Source organism: Nomia melanderi, chromosome 6 (genome assembly GCF_051020985.1).
Source record: "Nomia melanderi isolate GNS246 chromosome 6, iyNomMela1, whole genome shotgun sequence".
NCBI classification, from domain to species: domain Eukaryota; kingdom Metazoa; phylum Arthropoda; class Insecta; order Hymenoptera; family Halictidae; genus Nomia; species Nomia melanderi.
In genome coordinates this window covers 5,730,073-5,757,439 of record NC_135004.1, presented here as the reverse complement: position 1 = coordinate 5,757,439, position 27,367 = coordinate 5,730,073, and the positions used below count along the sequence as shown (strand labels likewise).

The 27,367-nt window shown below is 40.4% G+C and overlaps 2 protein-coding genes and 1 long non-coding RNA gene across 8 annotated transcripts; 1 reads left to right on the top strand and 2 right to left on the bottom strand.

The window, feature by feature from the left end:
- Window positions 1–348: 348 nt before the first annotated feature.
- LOC116428027 (uncharacterized) lies at window positions 349–6,958 on the bottom strand. Its single transcript, XM_031979049.1, has 4 exons — window positions 6,676–6,958; window positions 5,568–5,767; window positions 3,596–3,797; window positions 349–490 (listed from the first exon to the last, which is right to left on the bottom strand). The coding sequence occupies exons 2-4, from the start codon at window positions 5,752–5,754 to the stop codon at window positions 349–351; spliced, it is 531 nt and encodes a 176-aa protein (XP_031834909.1). The 5' UTR covers window positions 5,755–5,767; window positions 6,676–6,958.
- Window positions 6,959–10,707: 3,749 nt separating this feature from the next.
- On the bottom strand, window positions 10,708–25,909 carry geko. Of its 5 annotated transcripts, XM_031979101.2 has the most exons (6): window positions 25,670–25,909; window positions 25,567–25,583; window positions 25,318–25,481; window positions 23,421–23,794; window positions 20,108–20,240; window positions 10,708–11,761 (listed from the first exon to the last, which is right to left on the bottom strand). In XM_031979101.2, exons 4-6 carry the CDS (start codon window positions 23,614–23,616, stop codon window positions 11,590–11,592), a joined length of 501 nt encoding a protein of 166 aa, XP_031834961.1. In that variant the 5' UTR covers window positions 23,617–23,794; window positions 25,318–25,481; window positions 25,567–25,583; window positions 25,670–25,909; the 3' UTR covers window positions 10,708–11,589. The 5 variants fall into 5 exon arrangements, with proteins under 5 accessions (XP_031834961.1, XP_031834951.1, XP_031834920.1 ...); XM_031979091.2 differs by having other exon boundaries at window positions 25,318–25,505; window positions 25,567–25,909; XM_031979060.2 differs by having other exon boundaries at window positions 25,567–25,909.
- On the top strand, window positions 23,793–24,816 carry LOC143174595 (uncharacterized). 2 transcript variants are annotated; one of them, XR_012998762.1, is made up of 3 exons: window positions 23,793–23,944; window positions 24,048–24,246; window positions 24,355–24,816. It is a non-coding gene; the product is annotated as an uncharacterized LOC143174595 (long non-coding RNA). The 2 variants fall into 2 exon arrangements; XR_012998763.1 differs by having other exon boundaries at window positions 24,327–24,816.
- Window positions 25,910–27,367: the final 1,458 nt, after the last annotated feature.

Genomic DNA, 27,367 nt, shown 5'->3' with positions numbered 1-27,367 from the left:
GCAGATGGGACTGGCCGACGAGCCAAAGCTAAAGTCGACTGAAATCAGGTAACGTTAACAGCCTTAAACGTAATAATTAATTGTGCGTACGGCCAGGAGCTAGGATCGCTGAACCTGCGGTTGGTTTTGTCACAGTGTCGAGGATCCTCGTTACGCGAAACGAGGCGAGAAAACACGGACGCCGCGAGCCGGCTTTATTCGTCCCGGGGATTAACAATGGTAGAAGGACGGGACCGGAAGCAACCGCTGAAAGAGGGGGAACGGAGAGCGTAACGTCGCGTCATCGGGATATTTACAATCTGTACAGGACTCTCGTCGGTTTGGAACAACATAAATAGCCGTTTACAGTTAATCCTTGTGCGCCGCGTCGCCGCAGCCTCTTCCTCTCTTCGCCAGCTGATGACAGAGTCTCGGGCTGCCTATAATGTCGCCCAGGAACACGCTCAATAAATAATTCTCCTTCATCGGATTTGGCGATGATTTGTACTCGCTGTAAAACGAAGAATCGGACACGTTAGCTTTACGACATAACTAGACACGCGCGCGATACCGGAAAGCGTGACTAATCATCGGGGGTTAAAGGCCTAGACGAGCGGTATAAATTTGAATGCCCGTCGTACAATCGCAGGACGTGTGATGCGTATGAGTTATCGAGGGATGATGGCTACACTTCACGTTCATAATCATTATGCTTTTAAGACTGTTGGAAATTCGCGTTTCGGTGACAGTTTTAGTATGCAGGATACAATGTGTTGTTGTCGGTTAGTTAGTTGTTGGGTGTCGATTAAATAAAGTGACAGTGTTTATTATATTTAACCCTTGGAGGACGTCCTCATTTTGATGACATCAAGCTTTCATATTTAAAATACAAAGTTGTCAATGAATAATTGAATTGTTTAAACAACAAGGGATCAGCGCATTTCCTCTTTCTCTAATATTCAAGACTTCGACGTGTAATATAATTTTCCCTACCATAAGTTATAAAAAGTTCCAAAAATTCTCATCCCCAAAGAGTTAAGTATCAGCGAATTCTTTCTATTTGTAAGAAAAGGACAGTGACAACGCGAAATTCGCTACGATTGGTAACGTCCAAGAATCGGAGGAAAACTGTAAAACGAAGAAATTCGTCCTCCGGACGTACTCGGTAGTTCCAGAGTCCCGACTGAATTCCAGGGATTCCCCAATAATTCGTGTGGAACGATCGCCCTGATAAATCGTTAAAAGGGACTGGCGGCGAAGGTGGCCGGCCTTCTAATGGGCTGCTGGCACTTTCTTCCAATAGAGGAGCTAATAGAAATCCGTGCTACCGGTCTCTCTAGCCCGTTCCCTTCGCAGGCTTCCACTAAATTCAGTTGCGAGTAACGCCAGGAGCAGATAGCCTTTAATGGCGGCCTCCACGACCGTCCTAATGCATCCTGATAACTCTGTTCCACCGTTTGTCCCTGGCCGCGGTCTCCGTCCTCGCGCCTCCGCCCGTTTTACGAGCGTCGCGAGCTATCTACTCGCGCTATAGCGTTCGAACGGCTTATCAGCGATTCGACGGCGCTGTTTGCCTGTGGATGGCCGGCGTGCGCGTCATCGACGCCGGAATTCACGTCGGCTAAGCGATTCCGTCACCTGCGCCCGCGCGCTGATCGAGTGGCGTTACGGGCTACGGGAAAAGGATAACGAGGGCCGGGAGAGGATGAATTGGAGGTTGCCACTGGCAGAAAACCGCTCGTAAAAGTTTAACGGAGCATGGCTGAGGGGTTCGAGCGTCTCGAGTTGCTCGCAAGACCCGTTAGAACGATAGAAAGGACAATGCGGTCGATAGTGGCGCGAGTTTTCAGTATTTTAGAAATTAGCGGGTGGAAAATGATTTCTAGTTGACCGAGTCTTGTAAAGTGGGATGCTTTACCGGTCTAACTGTGCAAAACGAAATAGATAAATGAGCATTGGAGTATCTGTGAAATGTTAGTGTTATTGGGTGAAGGATAATTAATAATTAGTTAGGAGAGAAATCTAGAATTAGAATAAATACAACTTGAAGACAAATGTACCATTACCGGGTCTCTAAATAAAATATACATACGAGACAAATTCAATTCTGATCACGTGCAAAATAATTTCATCCGCCACGAATGTTATTATTAGTTATTACAGTTTTAGTCTAGTTATTACGAGCTACTATTGCTAACAAATTTAGGTTACACGTGTAAACAGCGATTCCTTCATATAACTGTACACATTTCCTCAAACTGTAGTTACCAATTCCATACACCATGCGGAATGGCATTTCACACTCATTAAACATCTGAAAAAGGGAGTCATTACGAATTGAACACCTTCACGCACCATTTAGCGGGTAAATAATACGTTACCGCGCACTTCGCTGAAATACTATTATTCTCCTGCCGCGGGAGAAATGTTTCCCTCGGGCGGAAAGAGGATTAATCACACGTCTACGGCGATTAGCGTAATCAAAGCGAATCATAGTGTCAAAAGAAAAATCAGGGCACAGATAGGAGTGATCGGTGAAGGGGGTGTGTCCAGGTGATTCACGGCTAGGCGAGCAAATGGGTCAGTAGTTTTCCACGATGTGCGAATGCCACCCATTATTCAGCTTCCTATCCTGAAGGTGGAAAACCAGTCCCCCCGTGTCGCCCGGAACCCGGTCCGTGAACTTCAGGGTCGCGGTTACGCAACTCGTCGACCGAGATGTACGCGCGTTCACGAAATGCAACGGTGTCGAGTGTAACGCCAACGGGACCGTTGTTATTTGCGACACTTGTTTAACAGATGCGCTCCTATAATCGATTTACCGAAGTCGACCTGCATGCTCAAGCGTGTGGGGATCAGACGGACGGATGCTTTATGGATGTTCCAACGATTTGATTGAGAAACAAACGAAATGTAAACGTCGAAGATTGGAATCGACAACGTCGAATGTGACGTTTCGATTAAGCATCGATGGGAATCTATCGAATCTCCGGTAGAGAACCTCGTTACGTAAAATTGTAACGGTTTCATTGTCACAAGGTAGAATGTGTTAGAGGTACTAGGAACGTCATGATATCGGATTCTGTAGATTACTTGATGTATGTTAACACTTAGGTATTATGATATTCAATGATGACAGTTAAGTGATTATTTCCGCCTAGTTAAGACGGGCTTCAAGTTTTGACTTTATGTCACTTTTCAATCTATTTCGTTTAAACAATTTGTTTCCCTATGATGATATTAAGAAGTATAATCTACTGGTTTAGATTATTTTTACTGCCATCTGAGGAAGTCACTCTCTAACTACCTAAACGCAGTTTTAGTAGAAGGCAACAAATGGATGCTTGTTCATAGTAATTTGTAACGTTTAACCTAGTCTTGTCTAGTATATTACCATTTATACTTTCTTCTAACTGAAAGAACTATTCGTTCGATAAGATATCGAAACTGTTCAATTTTTAAGAACTGTAATGTACTCAGATGTGTCTATCGCTTCCAACCATTTCCTTATTTTCGCTTTCTGAAGGCATCAAAGAAATGAAGTGGCTTCGAGGAGTGTTTCGAGAGAGAATGGCATCGCTATTAATTACTAAGTGCCATGATGCATCGATACTACCTGAAGACAACGTTCCAATCAAGATCATGCGCCCGACTTCGTTTTCGCAGTGTCTGAGTCGCATATTTGGCACAAATTCTCTCATAGATGCAGACATTGTCCCCAAGTTCAGCCACCAATTTCTTCTCGACCTGATTAGCGTCTAAGATTTCTTCGTCGTGAATCAGTGGCAGTTCTCGCTTCGCTCGACTTGCGTAAGTCCCTGAAAACGAAAGGATCGATTGGTAATGCATTACTAAACAGCTTCTCAGAACATGGATTCACGATTCATGCTGATTCCACGAGGTATACTTTTCACGTGTCCCGTAACTGTAAATCGACCTAGACCTCACCAGTTAACTATTTTTACTTTAGAGAGTTTATTATAGATATTAGGATCTAGATAATAGAGTAGAACAATACAAATAGGTATTCATGTTTAAAAATTACTTAAAACATTGAAATTTGTTTTAACCTTATTTGTGTAGCTATTTCAGTTGCATACGTATGGTTGTATTAATTTTCTTCTACTAAAATTGATTTTTATTTTTGAAGGTACCTTTGAATTTCTAATTAGTCGAGTAACCTAATTGCATGAAGTATATTGTTATTTTATTGTTATATCAGCCTTTTTAATTTCAAACGAAATTTTAGAAAGATTAAAAGAATTTTTCCAATCAGTCATCGTGGAAGATTTAAATAGAACAAAAAGGATAATATCGTTTTTTAATCGATATCAAACTGTTTTAATAATAGATAAATCCTTTCTCCGTATCCCTCGACGTTTAATCTATATTCTGGTTCCACCCTAAATGACTTTGACCAGCGAAATGAACCCCACCGCGTATATTCAAGTCATCCAATGACAGCAGTCCGTCACGTTAATGCATTATGCAGGTTTCAATCTGCACTTTTGCTGTGCTTGATTTCTGTCATCAATCCGGCTGACAGTCCCCAATCCAATCGCTCAAAACTGTTTAAACGAGAGTCAACGACTCCAAACTTTCGTTTTAATGAAAACCGACGTACTCGATTCAATTCCATTTGCGTCGGTCCAGATATGATTTATTAAGTTTCGATCTCTCGCTCCTTAATTTCAAACGAATCGAATGTTTGCGCATAATTACACGATGATTACTTTAGCCTTCTATCGACATCAATCAATCTTTCAACTCGTCAAACTAGAAACATTTTAAAGATGGCCTTGCCTATAAACTTATTAATTTTATTTTTTTCCTACTTGTTGGATGTATTAGAATATGCTCGAAAATTATCAAATAAGACCGCCAAATATAGATAATTTCCCAAAGTTCAATTTAACAAAGTGACATTAGCCTTTGAACTTTTTTGAAAAGGATTGAAAAAGGTTTTCTGACCAACACTATTAGTAGTCTTCCTTCTTAAACGTGTAATTTGAATATAATATGACATTCTGAATGGATATATCATCGGGTGATATAGATATCGTGATATCGGCCAATCGATATGTTACGACCGAACGTCTGAATCGATGAATCAACTTGACATGATCAGTTTGTATTCAGGAAACAGCGAGTTACGCCTGCGTTACACGGGACTCCGTCGCTTAGACAGAGAAGTCGCAACAAGTGGAACACTTTCGCTTTCGCTGTTGGCCGATTCGACTCACGCGCGAAATCACGAGGAAGCCGGGTTAAACCTATACACCGGAGTTCCCGATTCCTTTTTGTCTTTACGATACTTGCGCGACTTTCGAAACATTGAACTTGTTCGATCGATTATCCTTTCCACTGTATCTCATTGGAAATTGGAACAATGAACTTCGTTAAACAGTTATAACCATATAAATACAACGGTAATATAAACAAACAAATAAATATTTTGCCTCATTTCGAAAGGAAGCATATTCTATACAGTTCGAATAATAATAATAATTTATTTAATAGTAAAACTTTGATTGATACGAATAAAATTGAGATCGAATTAGTACGAAATTTCCTTGTATAATTCTTACCAGGATTAAGCGAATATGCTAATTTCTTCACGAAATTAGTGATCCTCACAGCAGCAATGATCACCGGGAAGCCAACCAGCTGTACCGGAAGCTCGAACGCCGGTTCCTCCGGACTGGGCGCCGCGGCAATGAAAGAAAGTGCCAGGAAGTAACATCCCAGGAAGAGAAACACGCGAGACAGTCGCATTGTGAAATACTATCTACAAAATCAACCACGTATCTTCCCAATAACTTTTCCTATTATATTCCTTACGTAATAGTATGGAGAACATTGCATTTATTTATGTATGAAAGAAGTTTTCGCATCATTTGTAAAAGTGAACTTTGTCAAATTGATGGATAAAAGACAAAGTAGTTTAGTCGATTTTGTTGACAATCTGGTAATGAAGATGTTAATGTTATTTTACAGACCCAAGAATGCAGAAGTTAATTACTGATACAAAAGGTATTTCTTTAAAATGAATAATAATGTTTTAACTAAATAATACATGAAAAAATAAGTTGAAGATGAGAATAAAAAAGAAGAAGTGAATAAAATTCTTTTTATATCATGCCTTGTGTGTCGATATAATCACGATTAAACATTTCTCGAGTACACGTGCCATTCAACAGGAACTAGCTGACGTGTCTGTTTATGGCTTATCGTTTCTACTTCCTGTAAATACCAATACGTATTACACAACCATCGAAGTTAATTAACTTGAAAATAAAATTTCTCGAGGAAAAGTTCTGTTGCATACTTTCAACTTATTTTTCTATGTAAAGTCATACCCTTTCAAACCTTAATATGTTAATTCCAATTTCAAATAAAATGTCAATCTCAAAACTATCAGTATCAGTACTTGACCGATCCTTCAAAGAACACATTTACGTAGTGCGCCTCTTCTATGAAAAGGTAATAATATATCATAGATTATTTACGATATAATGAACAAACATTATTAATTATTATTATTCACAAACTTTTGACCGTCCACTACTCGAGATAATCTTGCGTAGTACATCATTCTACTCGTCTTAACAAACACCATCAAACTATGAATAACAGTAATAAACAATTGTTGTAACCAAAATTTGTTAATATTTATAATGAACCAAAGGAACTCACTCTACTTTCCACCGATTCAATAATTACAACAATCACGAACAAATTCTACACCCTATCTCTTATTCGTGCACGTCTGAACCTCAGAAGGAAACACTTGATCCCGTTCACCGAGACATTCACCGAAACCTTTTCAATTCTTGACGATTCCCGGTCCACTCGCCGGATTTCCCTACACAGTTCTCACCGAACCCGCCGCGGCTCCAATCCGATTCCACCGATCGCGTGTCAGCACCGCGTACCGCCGGTCAAAAACGTGGTGCCAACTGGCTGCTTCTTTGGTAAAAACTCGATGCCGAGTGTTCCTACGGGCAAACGCAAGCTGAGCTCGTTCGCGCTGGCCAAGAGAAAGTGATCGCCCCTTCCCGAGCGTCGCATTCAAACGAACGGCGAACGCCGGATTGCGACATTTAGCGCGCCGTCAGGGCTCGTACGTGACGTCCTTCGAGCCCTCTTCCTGGTCAGCTGCGTCCTTTTCAAGGCCATCGACACATCTCTAGAATCTTTCATCGCTCACCGATGTTCGAAAAATTTTTTGAAGGGATTATTTTTATTAACCCATTCCACTGTGATTCCTTTCACAACTGTGCGTGATGAAACTATTTTATTCTTAGTAATTCATTGGAGAAAAATACTGTACCCTCATTCTACGTTTACGTTTGTTCTGAAACGCTGCGATTAACAACATAAACATAATATGTCATTTAGACTCGAAAGAATTACGTGGTATTTACATTTGTTTTATTCTATTTGAAATCTTTGGCACGGGCCTGACACGATATCGTATCTAGCGTTAAACGCCATGCTTCCTGTAAATACAGAGTTTCATATTAGAATTTTACTTTTTCGCTGCGAATTTCTTTTCCCATTGGTGAATTCTGGTTCCTGTGGAATAGAAATAGCTTTATTATTGAAAAATGTTTATCAACGATTCTGTTCTGTAATCGATGTTCCACAGAACAGTGCCAGCAGTCACTTAAGTGCGATCACGCAGCAGCGACCCTGTAAGAATGTAATCGATTTCTTACGTGACAACGGGGCACGATGAACGAGACCGATCACGCGCGAACTCGCTCGAGTCGTTGCTCAATGAACGCAATTTTCTTACGTGGCCCCGTTCACGTAGATCGGAATCGATATCGCCGATGCACTTTTACCTTCTTGCATCAATGGTCTGCATCTGTCACGAATGGCTAGATATACATTTATAATCTCGTGGCCTCATTCTTTTTACACGTGTCCGCGTAATTAGATTTTTTTCATTGAAATGTTGAAATTAGTTCACAATATGCTACACAATAATTATTTATAACACACTATAATAACGCACTATGTCAAATCAATGTAACGTGCTAATCTATAATAATACACATACTACAAGCTTATAAATACCTTAAAACCATTGGACCCAACTGAAATTCGTAACAAACACATTGATCAATGTGAGTCACCGGTGGCCCCCGACCAAATCGAATTACTATAATCCAGTCAATGAAACGATGATTATTTGTAAACATTTTTGTATTCTAAACAATACTACCTAACGCGGTGACATTAACCAAGATAAACATGCAATAATAACGAAACGATTCAATGAAATAATTTGATATTATATTTCTTTCATTCTGTGTATTTTGCAACGTGAAATCGTGCGGCATTCGACGTGTTAATGCATAAATACAATGCAATCTTCCATTCATAATTCGAATCTCCCAATTTCCACCCGTATAATCACCGAAAAATCAGCAGTTACTAAACCACCGATACAAATAGTTTAAAACGAAACATCAATCCAGTCCCGACATTCCCTGTGTCGTCAATTGCCTGTGAAAGTTTCGCAATATTCAGAGCGGCCGGATGCAGTCGGGTCCATGGTTCCCGACGCGTTCGTTTTCGGTAATCGTGGATTATTCGCAAAGTGTGCCGTAACGTCGCGACGCTAGCCCGAGCGGAACAGCAGGGGATCCGATTTCGAGTAGGAAGCCGGCAACGGGGTACACATTGCGATTCCTCGGATCGCGTAGTTGGCAGTGGCGCGCGAAAAGCGCCGATAAACGAAGCCCGCGCGATCATTTTTGCGAGGATATCGCCGGGATCCTAACTGCGCGCCGGGACTCTTGGCACGATCCCGTTCCGGGATCGTTACGAACATCGCGACGGGAGTGCTTGGCATCGCGCTTAAGCCGATAAAGGCGCCCGGAGATTATTATAATAACTTTTCGGTAGCGACGCCGCTGTAAATTGTCCGGATTGTTTTCGCACGGAACCCCTCGTGCCGGTGAATCGTTTTTTAACGGAGCCGGATGCCGACGATCCGGGACCGAGATACACGCAGAAATATGATTTGATTTCGTATATCCCCGGACACAAGTGAATTTTAATCATTTTAATTATTTACAATTTCATTCCTAAGGGCTTTTAAGAGTTTTTATGAGTTTGGCACTATTCTGGAGTGGATTGCGGTTCTTTGTGAATATGTAGGTTTTCAGGGGTAAACCGGCAGAAACAGAAATCAATAAAACTTTAATGTAAAAATTCTTAAGAGTTTGCATCAGTTTGATGCTACTGTGGAATAGATTGCGGTTATTTGTGAATATTTAGGTCTTCATGGATAGGTCGGTAGAAATTAGAAAAATTTTGATACTTTAATGAATGGTTTTGCTAGGCGAAGAACATTACTGTTATACTTAACTTTGTTGAGATGTTTGTTTTGTAGTAAACTACATTGTAGATGCGTGATATGATAAGATATGATACGACAATAGCATCTTTCGTGTGAAATAAAATTTAATCGTTTCTTTCATCCAATAGAAGATATAAGAAAAATTTCTTTAGCTGAAGAGTGCAGAATGTTTACGTAATTAAATGAGGAGGGTAATTCTGACACGGAGAGAAAACAGAGTGTAAGAAACACGAACGGGACGCTAACGATTTGTTAGTGGTAGCAGCGCAGTCGCTATCGGGTCCACGGAGATCGCTACGGATTAAACGCGCGGCGATAACGGCGACGGAAAGGATAAACTGTTGTCACGCAAATTAGTCCCCCTTTGCTGGTGGCTGGGTAAAATAATTAGAAGAACCGGGCTCGAACGAAAGGAGCCATTATCCCGGGCGGCCTTTGTAAACGTTATACGCTTGCAAAATATTACACGCCGATGCTAAGTAAGGGCTACTTTGTGAAAATCAGTTCGAGCGTCGGTAAATTTCAGTGGAATGGCTGTTAGGAACGAGTCTCGAGGAAAATGTACCCGTAATTGCTGGAAAATTAATAAGGGCGTACCTCCGGGCTGTTACATGAGGCGAGATGGAGAAAAAGAATCGTGATGGAGAATTTTCATTGTTACACTGCACGAAGCACTAGGAAATTTTGAAAAAAATATTCATTATGAGGAGTTGCAGAATCTCGTATTTCTTTTGACAATGTAATACTGCATATTTTCTTTATAAGAAACTCGTTGATAGATTTGCACGTGTGGCTTTAATTTTCCACTAGGTAATTTTCATATATTTCGAATAATTCTTTAATGATAAATGGTAAGTGTGGAATTTTATCTTCTGTTCTTTGAAAAAACGAAGTGGTTGGAGATGGAAGAAATTACACAAGAATTAATTATAAGGTAAAGAGAAAATGTCTTTTGTTATTTTAACGTCTTCAAGGACGAGTTTTTAGGAGTAAACGAAGTTGATTTAAATGTCTGGTTAGTTATATTTCATAGAACTTGAGTTTGTGTTGATCAAACAATTTTAAGTCCCATGAGAATAATTATAATTGTATTAACAGGAGTAGTGCTTGCATGTGTGGTTACTGGCCAATTATGTTATCAAATTAGGTTAAACGTTCACGTATTTCCAGTATCCTTTATAAAGATTAAGCAAGTTTCACGTATTATTTGTAGCGAATAAAGTTTTCCAGTTTCTCATAAAACTATATATCAACCGTGAAACGGTATATACATGGAATATAAAGTTACCAAATAAAACGTGTGCTTTCGAGGACTGTTTCGCCAGCGATAGGGTTCTCAAACAACGGGAACATGTTTTTATTGATGCTTTATTTTCGAAAAACGTAAAATGCGTAATTGTATAACGTACAACGTACAATCGTTCACTTCGGCTCGTGCAATATACCTGCAATACGCAGAAACATAAAGTCGAATATCGAGCTTGAACTGTATCGCGTTTAATTACGCGTATTTCGAGCAATAAATAGTACTCATGAATTTATGTTTGCTCGTAAAACGCGAGCAAATATATGGAACAGCGCTAAATACCATTTAGTTCTCTCAGGCACAATCTATAGCAATCTTACGTTCATCAAACACTGCTAATTACGTCCAAGAATATATTGTCAGTTTAATATCTAACGCTTAAACGTCGTGACGGTCGGCCGGAGCGGGCAATTATTTATAAATATTTCAACAACGTTCATACAGCTTCCTTAACAATTACGTCGAACAATCGTAACAAAAATATCGTGTTCATCGGTACCGAACATCAACGATCCTTCTCCCTTCCATCGTACGTTGTCTCGTATTTTATGAATAGAACAATACAAAATAATAGGTCAACGTTTTCAAAAATACTCCTCCTTGTGGCTCTCGTAATCTAAATGGACAGAGGTCTGCAAGTAGAATAACTTGTACGTAAACGAAAGTCTTGCGAATGTTGTCATGGTTTCGTTCAAGATTTCGTGATCTCGAAAAAACGTGTTTTCGTTGAAACTTCGATCTTAAAGATCATGTTATAGAGACTGGATCCTGTTTTTCGGCGAGACTTAGATGACCCGATGATCTCGAAAAGGAGCTAAGCGCTCGCCGAGACTTCGAGGTTCGATGAAATGTTGTAGTCAGCGATATCACAGGCTTCGTTATCATTCTCGTGGTGCCGCAAAGTCAGGCTACGGGATATTGCGTCGGTTCAGCGCAACCGGATCTTCTTCATCATGTTCAGAACGCTGCTGCTGGGCAACGGGCAGGACGGGAAGAAATTGTGGCATCCCTGACCTTCCAAACCGGATATCAATTGACCCATATGAGCCGCGAAGTGGTATCTCGAGGGCACTTCCGCCATCGTACTCAAGCTCGTGTCCCTGAAACATTTTCATGAAATATTCATCGGTTATTTTTCGTCGGCTACACTGTCGCGATACACAGGAAATCCACGACGATCGATGAAATCGATAATGTCGAGTTTTTTCCGTAAATAACGTAGTCTCTACATTTCCAAGGATGTTCGAAGTTCACGTCGAGAGCGACGTTGTTTATGGAATTAATTAATCACTAATATACAATAAAATGCGAACTTCGATATTAGTACTTTGCGAGTTAAAGTAATTGATACAAGTTCCTTTTCCATTTCGCAATGAGCGATTCAGAAATAACTTAACGCGTCACTCGTAAGACTAAATCATTAGTTTGCCTGCGAATTATATTAGAACGATTGGATCTAATAATTCTATTAGAAGTATTGGGAATTTGAATCTCTTACCGCTTCGTTCCCCAGGTGCTTATTCGATTATTTCGTTCTATTCAAGATCGAAAGTATCTATCGAACGAAGTTAAAATATTCTTCACATTCAAAATATTATTTGGTTCAGTAAATTTCAAATTTTCATAATAGCAGTGAATTAAATCCCCTTAATACATATATATTCCATAAATAGGCAATATATTCGAAGAACGGTTACTTTAAAACTAGAAAAACCTCATTGCATTCAATTCTAAATCTACATTCAGAATATTCTAAAAAATTCTAATAATTATTCGTATTTAGTTAACAGCCATGTGAACCCCGCAATACGTGACAACTTTCGATCCACAGCTGAACATTAATCTTCCAAGCGGAACATTAAATGAAGTCGATTTAACCGGATGCCAATTACGATTTACCGGTTCGCATCGTGGAAGCTGTATCATTTATCTGTGTACCGGGCACGGTATCGAAGCAAATTCGCGTCGGCGTTTCGCAAGGATCCGCGCCGCGAAACGGCGTTTCGAAAGAATGGTGTGGCACGTACGAAATCGACGCCGCCGAGCCGCTTTCGTAACGGTTGACCATGATAAACTGGTCGAGGCGTGCGGCATATAGGAACAGGCACAAGGCGAGTCGCCTTTTACTTTCGATATCGACGGCGACTGGTAAACACGCGGTCGCGGAATCCGGTTACGCTCGGCAAATCTGCTGAAAATTACACCGACGCCTTTCTCCGGGGCTGCGCGACGCGATGCGCGCTGCATCCCGAGAAACCCCGGAAGAACGGACAATTTCCTCCGCCAGTTGATTACAGATGCCTTCGCGAACCCTGACTGCTCTTAACTTTCGATATTTTGCCATTTTATACTGAATACTTTTGAATAATTGGCGTCATAACTAGGTAAACGGTCAGTCTACAAGGAAAAATCAGTTTCATTATGTAGAATGAGATTTGTTTGTTTAACAGTAGGTTATCGAAGCAATTTGAATTTGCAAGCTTGGGCAGAATGGATGTGCCATTTGTAGTTAGTTTATTTTGTTTTTTAACTAGAACTTTTCATGTTTGATTGTGTTTGGCGAGAAAAATTAGTGTAGAACAATTCTTGGCCCTTGTCGTTGAAAGTATAATGTTCAAACAAAACTACTGCACGAATTGCACTGTTCGTAGAAGACTTTTGGGGGCTTATCAATGATGCTCGTATACACCTCTTTTTCTTTGGTAATCTTATCACCCGCGTTTGTTCATTTCAAAATGTTACTTTTACCACTGTATCTGAAACGATCGATTCAGTAAACCAATCGTTTATCTTAGAAAGTTTAATATTGCAATGATGTATGTAACATGGCCAATTTTTGTGCAAGACGGTGATACAATCGTGATCTTCAGTACTGCCAGTTGACGAGTGTGTTTATCGAGATTAATTTCAAGTACCTACGATCAATTTAAACAAACCTTTACATCTCCTAATCTAAATTAAAATATTCAAAATTCGAGGCGCTGGTAAAATCCTTAATTGCAATCAACCATGTAAATTTTTCCATCAGTCTCTTCCCATAGGACCAGAGCAAAATACAGAAAACATTCTACACAACTTCCATACAAAGTTTCAAATACACGTTTCCATAAACTCGCGTTCCGGGCCAAGAACAACGAGCTCGTCCCCACGGCACCGGGCACATACCAAAAAAGAGGATCATCCTGCAACAGCATAATCAGCATCAAAGTCCCAGCGCAACAACTTTCCGGGAGTCTTCAAAGAACAAGAACTCTCCTCTCGTCCTCTTCATTTTTCTATGAAAGAATTCTCGATTCTTCGCGACCCTTCTTCGCGTCGCCGGCAAAGAAAAGGGAGAAGAAAACAGTCCTTCCGACTCACCCTTCGGAAATAAGGGTGAGGGTCAATCCTCGAGGAAAATGGTGGCGGGCAGAAAGAAGAACCTCCATGTTACGAGGAACAGTTTCGTCGAGCATGTGCCCCGCGAAAGAAGTTCGAGGTGTTCGAAGCAGAGCTAGTTATACTTTTAGCTCCTGGATATATAAGATATCCAGGTATCCGAGTACTGGAATATCTCATAAGACCTTTTAACTGGCTACTAAAACTATTACCACTTGACCGTTTCATTCGAGCACTGTAGATACATAAGTACTTGTGTCAACCTAATATCTGGGTAATTCATATTTTTGTATGAAATAATAAAAATGGCCCCATGGAAAATATACTGACTTCAATTGTCTTGCATAAGCAATTGACACAATTACAATTATAATAATAATTACAATCTCAGTATAATTACAATTGATGTTTTTTCAATGTTAATTCTTGTTGATGATTTTGAAAGAAAGTAAATTTTATTTAGAAATCAAATCCTTATTTTTATACGGTGATTTGACTCTATTCAGGTATTTCAAGGGTAATTCAATTGGTATTGAGTGTTTTATGAAAGACAGCTCTAGCTCGGAACGTTTCAATGTCCACGGAACACGGTGAGTAAGCGCTGAACGGCTTCCTAGCGTTTTAATCTTGATCGATTTAACCGGGAGCGATTCAATAAAAATCGGACCTGCTCCCGACGCCGGCATAAAAGTAAATATAAAGCTGGAATCCTTCCGGGACATTAATCGTGACGGAGGAACCTCTCGCGGTTCTTGCTACCCACTGCCGCATCATCCCTCTTGCGGTGCCGCTTCCTTCCATCTCCTAGTCTTCCCTTTTTTCCGGTTAATACTCACTCGGTCACCAGCGCGGTGAATTTTTCAGCTGATTTGTCCCGTGAACCTTATCCGATCATTCAATCTACGGCTAAGTTTGTAACTTTGAGACGAGCTTCACGTGATTTTAAAGATCGAAGTAACGTTCACATAGAGTTCTTCAATGTTTTCATGCATACGATTCGATGGAAGCCCATGTATTTAAAGCAACTCCGTATAATTTGATTGCTCTATGTATTTATGTATGCGTAATCTAGAGAGAACGTTGATACCATTAATGCGCTAGAGCTAATCCTGCTCATGTTATAATTACTTAACCTGTCGAGTGGCAAACAGAGACGATACGTCGTAGATTTAAAGCTGCACGCCGAATCCGTTGTCTGATCGTGTTTTATCAATTTGTCGTGTGTAAACGAATAATACTGTTGTTGACGGATCAACATCATTAAATCACTATTAATTATTACTCAATTCGACTGGTACAACCTCTATATTAGAGGCAGAATCGGTTTAATCATCTCCGTTCGCAACTAGATGCATTATCGTTATTAACTGTCTACGGATTATCTTGGTTCGTCGAGCGGCGTATTCGATAATGAATATTTTAGCGATGAAACTCGCACGAACGTTGATAGAGCACAGGTTTCGTTCAGACAACGCTCTCTGCACGGAACGTTAATTAATTGATCAAACGCAGTGAACGCGAATTTATCCGTTGATCTCGTCGTTCCGTTTCCAACGCAACAACAAGCCGCCAGTTATTATGGGTAATTTTTTCTTAACGAAAATGTGGACGGAACGCTGAGCTAATTTGGCGGGCTGGTTAATTTGTTGATTAATTAGACAGGTGGAAAAGACGTGGAAAGCGCGACGGGAAGGAGACTTAATTGCTGTCAATTAGACGGGCAATGTAGCTGTACGAAATCCACATTTTCAACCGGAAGAGGAAAGCTATGGCGCCTTGTGTAACGCCGCGAGACGAACAGAAAATGGCGGAGGTCAGGCTGCGGCTGCGAGTTAATCGTTAAAGCGACGCTGTCGTTTCGAGCGGGTAATTAAGCTTTGACGTCTCAAATGATGCGGAAACGAAAGCGGAAAGTAAAGAAAGTAGGGGTGCAAGACTGCAGGCACGAATGAAGTCTTTTGATTTTCAAAAGGAACGAAATATTGTTACGTCGCTGATAATTACACTCGCTCGTAAGTAATAAATTGATAGCATTTACTTTATTAAAAAAAGCATTAAAAGTCTGTTAATAAAGTCAGTTTGAAAATCAAAACCTGCGAAAGTTAATATACAATTAAATTTGCACTTCCGCAAATCACACAACGGAAGAGAGAAGCTAACTCAACCAATTTGCTTTATTCAAATGTTCTACAAGTGAATTGATGGCAAACGCCTGTTTGCGTGTTTACAAATTCCTTTCTCGCATGGAGCAATCTCATCTTCCTCGATTCGCGACATCGAATGTGATGCAATGCGGAGTGCGTTTCTTTCTTCTCGCGCTTACACAAGCGACGAACACGAAGTCGTCCTTTCGAGAAACATTCAGGTGTTCGGGTCCACGGATGACTGGAAGGCGTCTGGTAGCAGACGTCTCCGAGCACGCGTGGTCCGCAGACGCTCGAGGCGTCGTAGAAAGTTGGAAGATTGAATAACCCGTGAAAAGGAAAGTGGCAGATTGTTACGGGCGCACACAACACATCGAGCCGTTCCGTTTTCGGAGTGGCCGCTTACATAAGAACGGACGAACTTTCACGTCGTGCTCTCGCCCTGCACTCCCTAAAGCATCATCAACTTCTTAATGGCCGGATATAGCGACTTCGTTGCTTAAATAAACTTCGTGCTACGTTTAGTTAAATCGAGATCTTTCTATTTCAACGCTCACGCATCTCTTCGTTTGGTGAAAAGAATGTAATCTATGGAAGCATTCAGCATTTTTACTTTCTACGTGAAGGACAACCTTGAAGCTTAAAAGTTTGTTGACACTAGCGCCGTCAAGCATTTAATACGATTAATATGCAATCCTTGTAAAAATTGTGACAATAGGTTTATTTAGATTTCTTCGTACCATTATTATAGTATTATATATTATAAAATGAAATTATTTATTTTTAAGATCATTTGGGACGTTTAACACTTTTCACATATCAATTAAGATCATTTAGAATATTTCACACTTTTCAGATATTAACAATTGTGAAACAAGACAACTAAGACTCGTCATTTTGATGGATGCAATAGTTCTAGCGTCAAAGGTATTACACGAAATGCCTCCAGCTGAACCAGACAGATGATTTCCAAGAATTTTCTCTTGCGATATCTCAAGTGAAACGCATGCATTGTCATGATACCAAAAGGCACGACGTTCATCTTGAAGAAAGCTCCGCCATATCCAAATGTTCATATATAATTCTCGGAAATCTAACATACAAAATATTTGACGTTTCAGTTGTCATTTTAAATTTGAAAACCGTTACTAAAAAGAATAAGTTAGATCCATTCTCAGATAGACCATTAACACGTTAGCTGCCACGAAAAGGTATTATAATCCCTGTATCACACTATTATCCACTTACATTATTAAACATATTTAATCCCATATCAAGCGCCGTACATTATAATCCTTTCCAAGCAATTCAGAAGCGTCGGTGTTATCAGTGACTATCACGGTACTCAACGTGTTAATTAAATCAACTGTAACGGACGATCTTTCCTTAGAAGTGTATCCCTTCCCTGCATATTGCGTAATTTTATTTCAAACGTTCCACGCGGTGCCTCAGATTGGAAACCGCTGTCATATAGTAACAAGCGAATAGCAGGAAAGCCTGGCTCGATATTTGGTTTAAACAGATGTGAGAGCGAGGCGAACGCTCGCTATACCGGATTCGGCGTTCGGGATCGACGCGGTACGCGGCGGGCTTCGCCGAAAATTGGATGGCGCGCGTAAGCGGCCCGCGATCCGCCATTCCGTCGGCGGTTGGGCCGGTAACGTGGACGTTCGCCCGTCGATTTCGTGCCGGACACCGTTCGAAAAACGACGGCGCCGATGCGCTGCACGCGCTCGAAATTGGACGACGCCCGGGACCGACCGATTGAGCCCATATCTCGCAATTTTCGTTTACGACAGGAAGCGAAGCACGCGGAGTCGCCGGTGCCTCCATATTATTTGGATAATGCGACCCGCCGACCGCGCGCCGCGGCCGTTTTCCTCACCGATTAAAAGCAAAGTTATGTTAAACGGGCCAAATATTAACTTGACAATGCGGACGGTCGAATCGAATCGGTTTTGTTTGCGCTGCGCGAAATCCCGGCGAGCGATCGCACGATCCCGCCGCTTCGACTCTCGTTTCGACGGCCCAGCGGTAATATCGTCGACGTTATTGATTGAAACGAAACTGCTCGCCGGGATTTTATGAAATGCAAATCGATCGGTCGCCCCTCGCCGATACAGACGTTCGGCCGTTTTAAAATATTTCGACCGATTTCACGTCCCTTCGGTACACGGGGGAGGCGGGCCTCGACGAAAACGCGTGACGCGCGGATCGTTGACATCTGTCGGGATTGATTGGCAACACGATTTGCAACGGGAAATTTCAACACGATTTTTTGGGGATAGCGATCCGTCCGGTGTTTCGATTTACGGATGAACGGCATTCCTTTGGCAACGCTGAGAGAAATGTTTGAAATGGGTTTTAATTGAGTAGAATGCATGCAGTGTTTTTCAACTACCATATATAGTATACATGCAAGGGGATTGAAATTATAAATATTAATACACCTGTCGTTAACAGAATAATACGCAACACGTTGAAGCAAATGACAACTATAGTAATCATACCTCTTAAAACGAAAACTAGGAAGAAGTATTTCTTAGAAGTAGTACGTTTTCATCTGATTTGTTAAGAACATTTCGAAGGAAAAGTATGTTTCAAAGTCGGTTAGAAACAAGTCCATGTCAACGTATTAATATTTCAAGTTCAACCAATATCGCAATGATGTTACGAACGCGAGGAAAACTTGATTGCTCATCGGAAGACGTAACGAATGTCAAACAAGAACTCACACGTACTTGTCGTTTAATGAATTAATGTCACCGTGGCATAAAAACGTAAAACATGTAGATCGCATTCTGAAATTCGAACCTACGTCCTGACGATGTGTCGGTTCCATAATGGACGGGATAAATCGGTGAACGACACCAGATAGACTTCTCGTCCTCCAATGACGCAAGCGTTTTTTCCCATGCTCGCGTGTTTTCCGACGTCTCGCATAGTTGCGTCCGACCGGTTCCGGCCGCGTTGCTACCAATGACAATCGAAAGTGGAAAGTGAAAGTGGCGGGACCAGGGTTCGATGAAAGTCGCGTGGTCTACGAGCACTTTGGGCCGGCGCGCGTCGTAAAACTCCAGCGCCGCGCATCGAGACGCGAAACGGCTCGATCGTCGCGGGCTTCGAATGTCTGCCTCGATCATTTCGCCGAATGCACCGTAAACGGTGAACGGCGTAATTGCTACGCCCTTGTTATCGGTCGCATTGCTCTATTCCTTTCAAGCAGTCGAAAGCGGACTGTCCCGTAGAAGCGTCTCACTTGAAATTTTAAACCGGCTCGCGGAGAAGCAAAAAGTGAAGCACCTGCTGTAGATCCTTTTTCGATACGAAGGAACGGGGCGCGTTCGCTCGGTGAAACCAGTAGTAAAATGTTGCTTTTACCCGTGGTTCGCCAGCGAAGATTGAGATTGGTTTAGCGAAGTTGTCGTTTCTTGTCGTGGCCTGGTTTTTGTAAGTCGGACAAGAAAGTCGGTGAATTTAAAGTAGTAAGACGAAAGACTTCGTAGCTATACGTTACGAAAAGAGACAGAATACTTGAAGGGTCCTTTTTGTGACGATTGAAATGTGATTATGCAGATATATATTTTACACGAAATTCAAAGAGAAGTTCTAAAACACCGGACGTCGTTTAAATATTTTTTCAATACACTTAATGCTACACGCAGGCGAGGTTACTTAAAATATTGAAACAAACAGTATATTTGCGTTTGGGTAAAGACTGGCTAATCTGTATGCGCAGTTAATTGACGAAGAGCGTTCGTGGAAAATATCACGGTGAATATGAAATGTGAGCATTTCTTGCGAATAATATTTACAAGTCATTAAACGTGTTTCTTGTGGGTTTTCAAGCTACTAATGAAGTCGTTGATCAAGTGGTCTGTCACTACTGCTTAATACTTGGATCAAGTGGAATTTATGGTTTACCTGATCAAGTTCAGCAAAGACCGCTCCATCTCGCTCAGCTGATCCTGATAAACGGACGAAGTCAACTCGCATATCAGCTTCGGCAAGCAGGCGGTCTTGATCGTTGACATCAGTCGGGCTCGCCGCGACACCGCTGCAATGGAATTAGAAGAAGCGCATAAATCTTTCAGCTCGTTCATCGTGACGCACCGCTAATGAGTCGGTAAGTCCCTTTCAATTCGAAATCTGTTCCAATTTGAAATCCCTTTCAGTTTGTCAATCCAATAACAGTTTCTTCCAATCTTTTAGAAAATCTAGGTTGCCTGGGTTTCGTGCCATTTTAACTCGATCAAATATCGGGGAAAGTGGGTTTCTATTGTAACGAACGATACGCCTGATGCCCCACGTTTCGAAAAATAAGCTATAGCGTTTGATTGCCGTTTACATAATTCTATGTTAATCAGAGTATACAATAATAAACTGAAAACAAAATAATTTACAGGAACAATAAAATATGATTTCAATACTGTTCGATTACAATGCTAGTTTCGATATAATTATAGTATAAGTAATTCTTCGCAGGCATTAGTTATAATAAAATCTTGTATTGTTTTGTTTATTGCCATATTAAAATATGAACCTAACAAAAGAAAATTTCAATGTTTGTATACACTGTTGTTTCTTAAGAAATCTTTACGTCCCAACAACGATGGGAATAATTTCAATAAACGAAACGTTTCCTCGTGCGAGGAAAATAACGCGAGATACATAAACTCTACATAAGGTCGCACCAGAAAAATAACAGAACTGGTCAGACCTGTTCGCCATGGAAGTAGACGACAAGGTTCGGCCGCTGATTAAAAAGACGCGGAGCCGAAGTCGTAGACCTGTTGTCCGCGTAAGTATCGGAGAAAAGTCGAAGATGATGAAAAGACTGAATTCCACTATTCTATGATAGTGAAACTCAATAGCTGGTGATATCCGCGAACGAGAATAATCAATGCGACTCGCGTGCACGCGTGGAAAACCCTGAATCGCGTGTGCGGACGAGGACGCCTGCCGGGAGAAAAGGTGGTAGCCACGCTGTTGGACACTGAAGCCGGTCTGCGGCTTTCGAAATGCATTTTCTAGCTCAACTAACTGGTTTCCCGAGGTCGAGGCGCCCGATCGAGGCTGTTCCCCGGGAACCGATCGCGATACGATCGATCAGGATAATCCTTCGCCCGCCCTGCAGGTTGCATTCGCGTTTTCTTGATTCCGTTCACAGAGGTATGCACGCAATCTTTGAATTGTTACACTTATTTCAAATTATTCAGTGAAATCTTTAATAACGATCGTATGAATTGGTTGAATGATGGACGACAGTATTCGACGAAAAATCTAATGAAAGCAATTGTATTTATTAATAATTATTTTTGAAATTATATTTCGTTTTCCTTTTTTGTAATTAGTTTCATATTTTTGGAAATTCATATTTCCGAATTAGAGCTATCTGGATTGGTCAGTGAAACTGGTTCTTGCATTTATTGTATTTTATTTGTATTCCCGTCTGCGATTCGTTGTTACTTCGTTCGTTAATCAGTTTTGTATTATTCGTGTCGGTTTTGTTGCTTTTTCTCTTTTGCTATTTTCTCTGTGAAAGAACGCATGGTAGGTTAATTGTATATATGCGACAGGAATAATTGTTTATGTTACATGTTCGTACATATTACCGAACAAACGCAAGAATTTTTTCAAGTCGAATACGTCAGGTATAACGTGGAATTTTTCGATGACGATTCATCGTTGAAACAGTTGATCTTGCTTCGTCAAATGATTATGTAACGTTTACGATATAAATATGCTAACTGGATGGCATTCGCTAGTGTGTCCGCATAAATTCATGCACAAACAGAGTACAATTGTTGTTCGATTCATAAAATAATAGTAGCTGGTATTACGAATTATGGACTGCTGTGTATTAGAATTCAAACGATTCAGATATTCAGAAAGCATTCCGACGAATGTCTTTGTTTAAACTTCCACCAGTGGACGATCAACAATCAACTATATATGAATTTTCTCGAATACAAATTTCTTGTTTACATCATAAATTACTAAATATCCAGGAAAGTATACTATGATTATAGTTACTTACCAAGAAACATACACCACTGATTGAAGCTATGAAATCAAATTATTGTGTTTTACTGTGAATATAATGTCTTTATAGTACAATTAGTTCCAATTTTGTTAATGATCAAAACATGTCATTACTGTTGTGACACTGTATAATTATGAATGTGACTTTATTTATTTTCAATTTCAATTTCTTGGTACTGACTCGTAACAAGTAATTCTTACAAGTCTGAACTGTATCTAGCATTTTCATTGATTATACTTTATAACGCGCTTTCGACCTATAACGTCAATCGAATAGTTTAAGCTATTCTCTAAGACAAAGTTCAGTATTATTCAAATTTTTTCAGATAAATATTTATCGCTGATAATCAACCGATATTTATTCACTATTCACAGCAAATTATTTCTACCTACTTACTCAAGTAATTTATCTTCCTATATTTCAAAAAAATAATACAAAATAGTTTTAAACGAACAACCATTATAACACTCCACGAAACAACCAAAATTGAACTATTAGTGTCAAACCCAGTCTAATTGAATCTCTCATTACAAAGTTTCATTCTTCAACATTTTGCTCCAATTTAATCGTATCCAATAACGCTTTTAGGCAGTCACAAACATGTTGATGGTGCACGTCACTATAATATTCCACTCATTAAATCATATGATTCACTTCCGTGTACGTTTCCCGCGGTATCAGCATTCGTTTGGCCAACCCTAACCTACTAACTATTAAACTGCGACAAACTTCTCCGGTTCACTGCTTAAAACCTAGCCAGCCTTTCGATTCATAGACTAAAACTGAATTTATTTATTTTTATTCTTTTATATCCAGCTTAAAAATAGAAAAACAGAGTAATCGCGTATAACATTTCCTTATATCGAATAAACAAATCGTAATTGCATTACCCGTCAATTTCCGAGCAGCAACAGTTATCTTTTAGACCTGCCGCGCATTATAACACTGTCTTACTACGTCGACATCTAATAAAATATTAAAATTGTAACAAACAACATATATACATCTTCACCTTAATCTTACTTTCATCACAAAACTGGCACACCATTTTACTTGAATACCTGTTATCATTGGTGCAGCAAATGCAAGTCCTTCATTGTTAACCAAGTAAACATGATTTTCTAAAAGATCATTTCTACAAAATTCGAACAGAAGCAAGGTCTAAAAGAGGTCAACGAGATTGTCCCTTACCGGTTTCTTTGCCATAGTCCTTTTTGACGATCGGCAGCTCCTTGGGCGGCCCGATAGGTCCTCTGATCGGCTCGGTGATGTTCTGATCGGCGGTCCTGCCGAATATCGTCGATACCAGATAACTATAGTCGCCGGCGAACACCAGGAACATCCCTAGGAATATGACCAAGCGGACCGTACTCGTGTCCATAACCATGCCGGCGTCCTTGACAGCCAACGGCTCGTGTAAACGTCGGCTCGCGTCTCTCCCGTCTGCTCCGATCGGCGATCCTCGATTCACTGCGGCCTCCTGGCCGATTCAGGGACTGGATCGGGACGCCGAGACTGGATCTGGCTTTTGAACTTTAATCCTCGATGAACGGCCAGCTTTACACCTACACGCACGGTACCCGTAATTAACGGAGGCGACGATTATGCGCGACGCGCGTCACAGTCCCGGTTCGATTGGATCGGACAGATGGGTCATCGATCGAATGTTGTCGTTATTAATACATTACGAACCACTGACGTGTCTCGCGATTCCTGTGAGTTTGAATATCTAAAAATGTCTGACTACTGTGGAAGACTCAGAGTTGCATGTCTGTTATGGGAATATTGATAACAGCTGATATTTGTCGTGTTATTTAGGTGTTTCTGTAATTGAATAGTAGATTATGATTAATACATGGAGAGCTGTAAGAGGATTAAAAATTGTGCAGGAAGGAAATAGGGAGTGATTAGAAATTTGGAGCGATCTCAGAGATGCTTTATATAACAGTAGTTGTGTTTAACTGAATTATAACTGAAAGTAAATCTTGAGCAATTTAAAAGTATTCGATTAGAACAAGTAAGTGGCTGATAATAGTAATCTGGTTTGTAATTTGTTAACACATCGAGCGGCCAATTAAATCTATTCAATTTTCGCAGGGTTGATATAATTATTTTTGATACACAGGTTGCTGAACATTACAGAACGTCGAGATTTTCGAAATGCATCGAATGGATATTTATTATTTTCTTTATGAAGAATTTTTATGTTTCGAAACGCATCGAATGGATATTTATTATTTTCTTTATGAAGAATTTTTATGTTTCGAAACCTATGTGTCAAGTTCGCGAAACTCTATTTCATGCGGACATTTTCAGGCTGGTAGCTATTCCAGCGAGCTTCGATATCTTAAATAAATCGATTTCGCTCCGTGCTTTAGTTTCAATATTAATTTCCATTTTTTGATCGACGAGCGTCTCACTCGCCTGTAGGAAGCCGAAATTGTTTGACGCAACTTGATGAAGCTAATATTTCTACAGAGGTATACTAAACAAACGTATCTCTATTTCCATCGGTCCACGACGTGATTTTAAACTTCCTGTTGGAAACGCGAGCTATTGTATAGTATACAATAAAATCAAGTCTCTAATAAAGCCAAATAAAAATGCTATTGTATTACGCTGTTCGGAGAACACGACCTTTTATGCATATACACAGCGTCGTAATAACTAATGAAACGCAACAACGATATCAAATATCACGTCGAAAATATTAAACAAAATCCGTTTGCTCGAAACCTTTAAGAAAAAAAAACAAGTTCAATATTGATTTTCCCACAAAGGGGCCTATGAGTGAAAATTATTTTGCATTTATTTCTCGTTCGGTGAAACAACCAACATTCACTTTCCAACAACCAGATTACAATTTCATTCCAAACTTGGTCCCCATTCTCCGTATCAAAATCCAGGTAAACCCATCGACACGACTGATTATCCGGTTCGTTCTCCGAAACGATTCTGCCCAAATCGCTATTACGCAAAGTCTCGGAGGGGAAATATTCAGGTTACGCAACAGTCCCAGTGCGCAACGTCTTAACCCAATTTTCCGAATGCACAAGTTTGCGTTACGTGGAAACGAAACAATACGTACTCGTGAGAAGCATCGAACGGTGCGCTGCACCCGTCGCAGACCGGGCAGACCTCGCCGCTTTCTGACGGGAAGACGTTACCAGCTGTGTACTCTCGCTTTCCGTTTCGCTTCCACTTTCTTCGACCTACTCCGAATGCGCAGCTTCCTCGTACTTTCGAACGATGCTACGAATTCGTGCACAAAAGAACCTTCAACATCGAAATACAGAAACTTCCAATCCAACGCCTCGCCCGCCGAAGACAAACCAACCTGAATATTCCCTTTATCTAAAAAGATCCAGGTACGTAACAATAATTACGTTTCACTGATTCCAGAAATATTCCAAAGAACGACACCGATCTTGGAAACTCACTGTCACATTCACGATCCGAAGTTCAGTTTGCGAAACGGTGCGAGCGCCAGCGGCAAAGGTGATTACGGTTGCACGAGGTTTAATGATGAAGCGAGATCGATCGCGTCGGAAGATCGCGTCGTACGTCGCGGGACTGACGTGCGTCTCGAACGCGACTCGAGCGTCGGGTGAATTCGCCGGCGCTGCCGCGGCCTACCGACGTAGTGGAATGACTGTGAATGATTCGAAACCACGGCTAGCGGCGGACCTAACGAGTTGTCAGTGAAAGTTGGACACTCGCCCGCTACTCGCCGCGGTTCGATCGACCGATCTCGCGCCGCGCCTTGTTTCCCTTCGCATTGTACCGCTCTGGCTGGATCTGGTGCGGCCTCGCTGGCTCCCAAGTCCCTCGAAACTAAAAGGTTCAAGGATCTTGCGAGACGATGCTCAATTTCCGAGTAACTGCCGTCGATTAAACGCGGGGAAACGTAATTCCATGTAAGACTAATTAGGATCGCCGTTTGAAATCGAAAGTTGTTCTGTCTCACCGGCAGGAGAGCAAGTTTATACTTCATCGGTTTTATCATTATGCAATTTATGAGTACGGCTGCTGACGTTCTATGATCGTAATTCCATGATTGTGAGATCGATCTGCTTATAGCTTATGACGAATCGTATGTTTGTTTGAAAATTTGGTAATTTTTTAACAAATTTGGAACTCATTTGTGATGTTCGTTTGGAAGTCCGAGTATTTATATGGAAAACAGGATAATCAAGTATTGCTCGATTAAAGTAAACGGGCTTGTTAAGATTTAATCGTGGGTTTTAGATTGAGAGATTTGACTGGAGTGATTTATGGTTCGAGAGATTATATTGTCATTTGTCTTCGGAAAATGTGAAAGGATAACGGAAGCGACTCGTGATTGAACTTAATTAGAATGTTAGGAAAGTTTCATAAGAAGTTCGTTGGGGTTTATTCTTTGAAACATTTCTAAAAATATATGCTTGAAACATTCGTGGATGGAGGTAATTTGACAATGGAAAATAGCGTTTAAGGTAGTAATTAGTGTATAGAGAGTTCCTGTACGTAATGAAGTAGCAAACAGCTGGACCGATAAGAGTCATTAATGAATTTAGTACAGCTTCTAGTTCTTGTACTTACGAAAGAAGCATTCGTGACATCACTAATAAATATATTTAAAAAATGTAACAATGTAATTAAATAGTTAGACGCACTTGTAGAATTTATATTAGAAAAATTTAATGAAAATGTACAATATATATGTTCCAATTGATCGTTTTGATAAATTAAAATTATATAATTAGTTGACAAACATAAGCTACATGTTTGCAGTTGTAAAACTGTATTCACATAACAAAGAAGGACATTTTTCCCGGTAAATCTGATGTTCACTGTAATTTCCTTGGATCCCAAGGTTTATCACAAAAAAAAAATCCTTTTCTTTCGAATTAAATGGCGCATAAAGGTTACTTTTAGTACGCTGTTGATAAGTCTTTGTTCGTAGCGTACAAAAGGTTTTTCTTTACTATTGAATGAGCCAGTGACATCGAATGGGAAGCTTCTATAAAAAGTTTCTTTCGCAAAAATGAATGACATTCTGTAAAATAAATCACTTTTCATCCGCGAAAAATAATTTTACTTTTCCTCTTTTTTTCCATCATATTTCTTCGTTTCGATAAAAAGCCCATATTAATAAT

Bases quoted from the DNA above. Each gene is read 5' to 3' on its own strand.
- geko (XM_076368286.1), bottom strand. From the start codon at position 23,616: ATGGTTATGGACACGAGTACGGTCCGCTTGGTCATATTCCTAGGGATG. The intron at 20,241-23,420 runs GTAAGGGACAAT...ATTCCATTGCAG, and splicing joins GGACTATGGCAAAGAAACCG to CGGTGTCGCGGCGAGCCCGA. The intron at 11,762-20,107 runs GTAAACCATAAA...AAAATGTTTCAG, and splicing joins TCTTTGCTGAACTTGATCAG to GGACACGAGCTTGAGTACGA.
- LOC116428027 (XM_031979049.1), bottom strand. From the start codon at position 5,754: ATGCGACTGTCTCGCGTGTTTCTCTTCCTGGGATGTTACTTCCTGGCA. The intron at 3,798-5,567 runs GTAAGAATTATA...TTTCGTTTTCAG, and splicing joins AGCATATTCGCTTAATCCTG to GGACTTACGCAAGTCGAGCG. The intron at 491-3,595 runs GTAGTATCGATG...TTCGTTTTACAG, and splicing joins GATTGGAACGTTGTCTTCAG to CGAGTACAAATCATCGCCAA.